We start from the raw sequence: 1,832 nt of genomic DNA, 5'->3' as shown, positions 1-1,832 counted from the left end.
TGCATAGCCCAATGGGCCTGAATTGGGAAGCCAATTCTGGGTGGTCCGTTTTTGGAATGAGCACTATGAATGTTTCATTCAAATGGTCAGGCATACCCCTGCCTTCAAGTACATCGATAACTGTTGAATGAACCTTGGGAGCTAACAGGTCCCAATTTTTCTGGAAGAACAGACCTTGATACCCATCTGGTCCTGGTGCTTTTAGTGCCCCAAGTTGCTTGACCACCATGTCGATCTCCACCGTAGAGTATGGTCTTGAAAGTGATTCCCATTCTCGCACTGGAAGTTCTTGGAATATATCATTAGGAATTACAGAATGGTGGGGATAGCTCTCTTCTGTGAATAATTTCGTAAAGAAGTTCACAAAGTGGGCCTTGACCAGCTCCTTATCAAATATCCACGAGTCATTGGCATCTCGAATAGCCACCACCTTATTCCTCCACTGTTTGATTACGGTGCTGAGATGAAAGAAAGAGGTGTTGCGATCACCATTTTTGAGCCACTCCACTCGAGCCTTTTGATACCAGAGAATCTCCTCCTTTTCCATTACTTCATCGAGCTATTTTCTGAGTTTTGCCTCAAGCTTTAGAAACCCTCTGTCAGGATTCGAGGATAAGATTTTTTGAATACCATCAATCCTTGCAATAATTGATTTTTTTTGCCAAAAAATATTACCAAATATTTCCTTGTTCCAATCTTGAAGATCACCAGATAGTTTAGTCAAGGCTGGGACTAGCTGGCTGTCTCGATCCCACTTCTCGATTATGAACTCACTAAACTTTTCATGTTTCAACCACATAGCTTGAACTCGGAACGGTTTGTTAATGGCCTGTAATGGGGCAAAGCCATTAGGGGAGATAAGAAGAGGGCAATGATCCGATTGTATCGACGGTAGATGTTTCACCTTAGCAGTTTCGAACCGAACACCCCATTCACCATTGCAAAGAGCTCGGTCAAGTCTCCCACGTTGTCTTGTTTTTGGAGTAACTCCTCTCGACCAAGTGTGTGCTGCCCCTGAAAACTCTACTTCAATCAATTGCATATCATCAATCCATGCATTAAACCGGGCAGACCTCCGATTTGTCTCATTGCATGACTTGTTTCTTTCCGAAGGGAATCGGGTATCATTGAAATCTCCTGCAATTAGCCAAGGCTTATTGTGAGTGGACGCAAATTCTTTTAACTCGTCCCATAGTTCCCTTCGTTTCATAGGGTCTGGACTGGCGTAAACCGCCGTAAAATACCAGGGGGTATCCCCAACTCTCTTAATGTCCATTGTTATATGTTGTTCATGTTTCAAGATAGGTTCAACTGTCACCAACTCCAGTTTCCAGAAAATCCAAATTCCGCCACTGACCCCTGGGCATCAACACGAGTATGCGCTGCATAACCCAAAATAGTCGATATCTTTTGTGCTTGTTGTCCTCCCATGTGCGTTTCTATTAAAGCAATCACATTTGGTCGGTTGGTTCGAACAACATCTTTGAGTGCCGAGATGAAGTTGTGGTTCCCCGCTCCTTGGACATTCCATACCCTACAAGATATTGGTACAGAGTTCGGACAAAGATTTGGTATTGTGTCTTCCATAAAAACAGGTGGGCTAGTGAAAGAGGTCAAATAGGCTTGACTTATTAAGTGCATGATACGCTTGACTTCATTGGGTAGCAACAGTGTCACTACCAACTCCGGCATCTCCGACGAGTGATCCTCCCACGAGTCCGTCCTGACCTCCAGAATGTGGGTCAGGGGGTTCGCTGTGACCATGTATAGATCGCTCGTAGGTTTCCCCACGCAGAGGGTTTTCTCTGTTGGCACTGAGAGTTGGACTGTGT

General features: G+C 44.7%; 1 protein-coding gene across 1 annotated transcript; it reads right to left on the bottom strand.

The window, feature by feature from the left end:
* Positions 1 to 559: 559 nt before the first annotated feature.
* On the bottom strand, positions 560 to 1,276 carry LOC130472190 (uncharacterized). The gene has a single exon (XM_056842683.1). It carries the CDS (start codon positions 1,274 to 1,276, stop codon positions 560 to 562), a length of 717 nt encoding a protein of 238 aa, XP_056698661.1.
* Between the last annotated feature and the right edge of the window lie 556 nt (positions 1,277 to 1,832).

The sequence above is a fragment of the Spinacia oleracea genome, chromosome 4 (assembly GCF_020520425.1).
Source record: "Spinacia oleracea cultivar Varoflay chromosome 4, BTI_SOV_V1, whole genome shotgun sequence".
Taxonomy (NCBI): Eukaryota; Viridiplantae; Streptophyta; class Magnoliopsida; order Caryophyllales; family Amaranthaceae; genus Spinacia; species Spinacia oleracea.
This window is presented reverse-complemented; position numbering and strand designations above follow the sequence as displayed.

Coding starts and splice junctions, on each gene's coding strand:
- LOC130472190 (XM_056842683.1), bottom strand. CDS start 1,276: ATGGACATTAAGAGAGTTGGGGATACCCCCTGGTATTTTACGGCGGTT.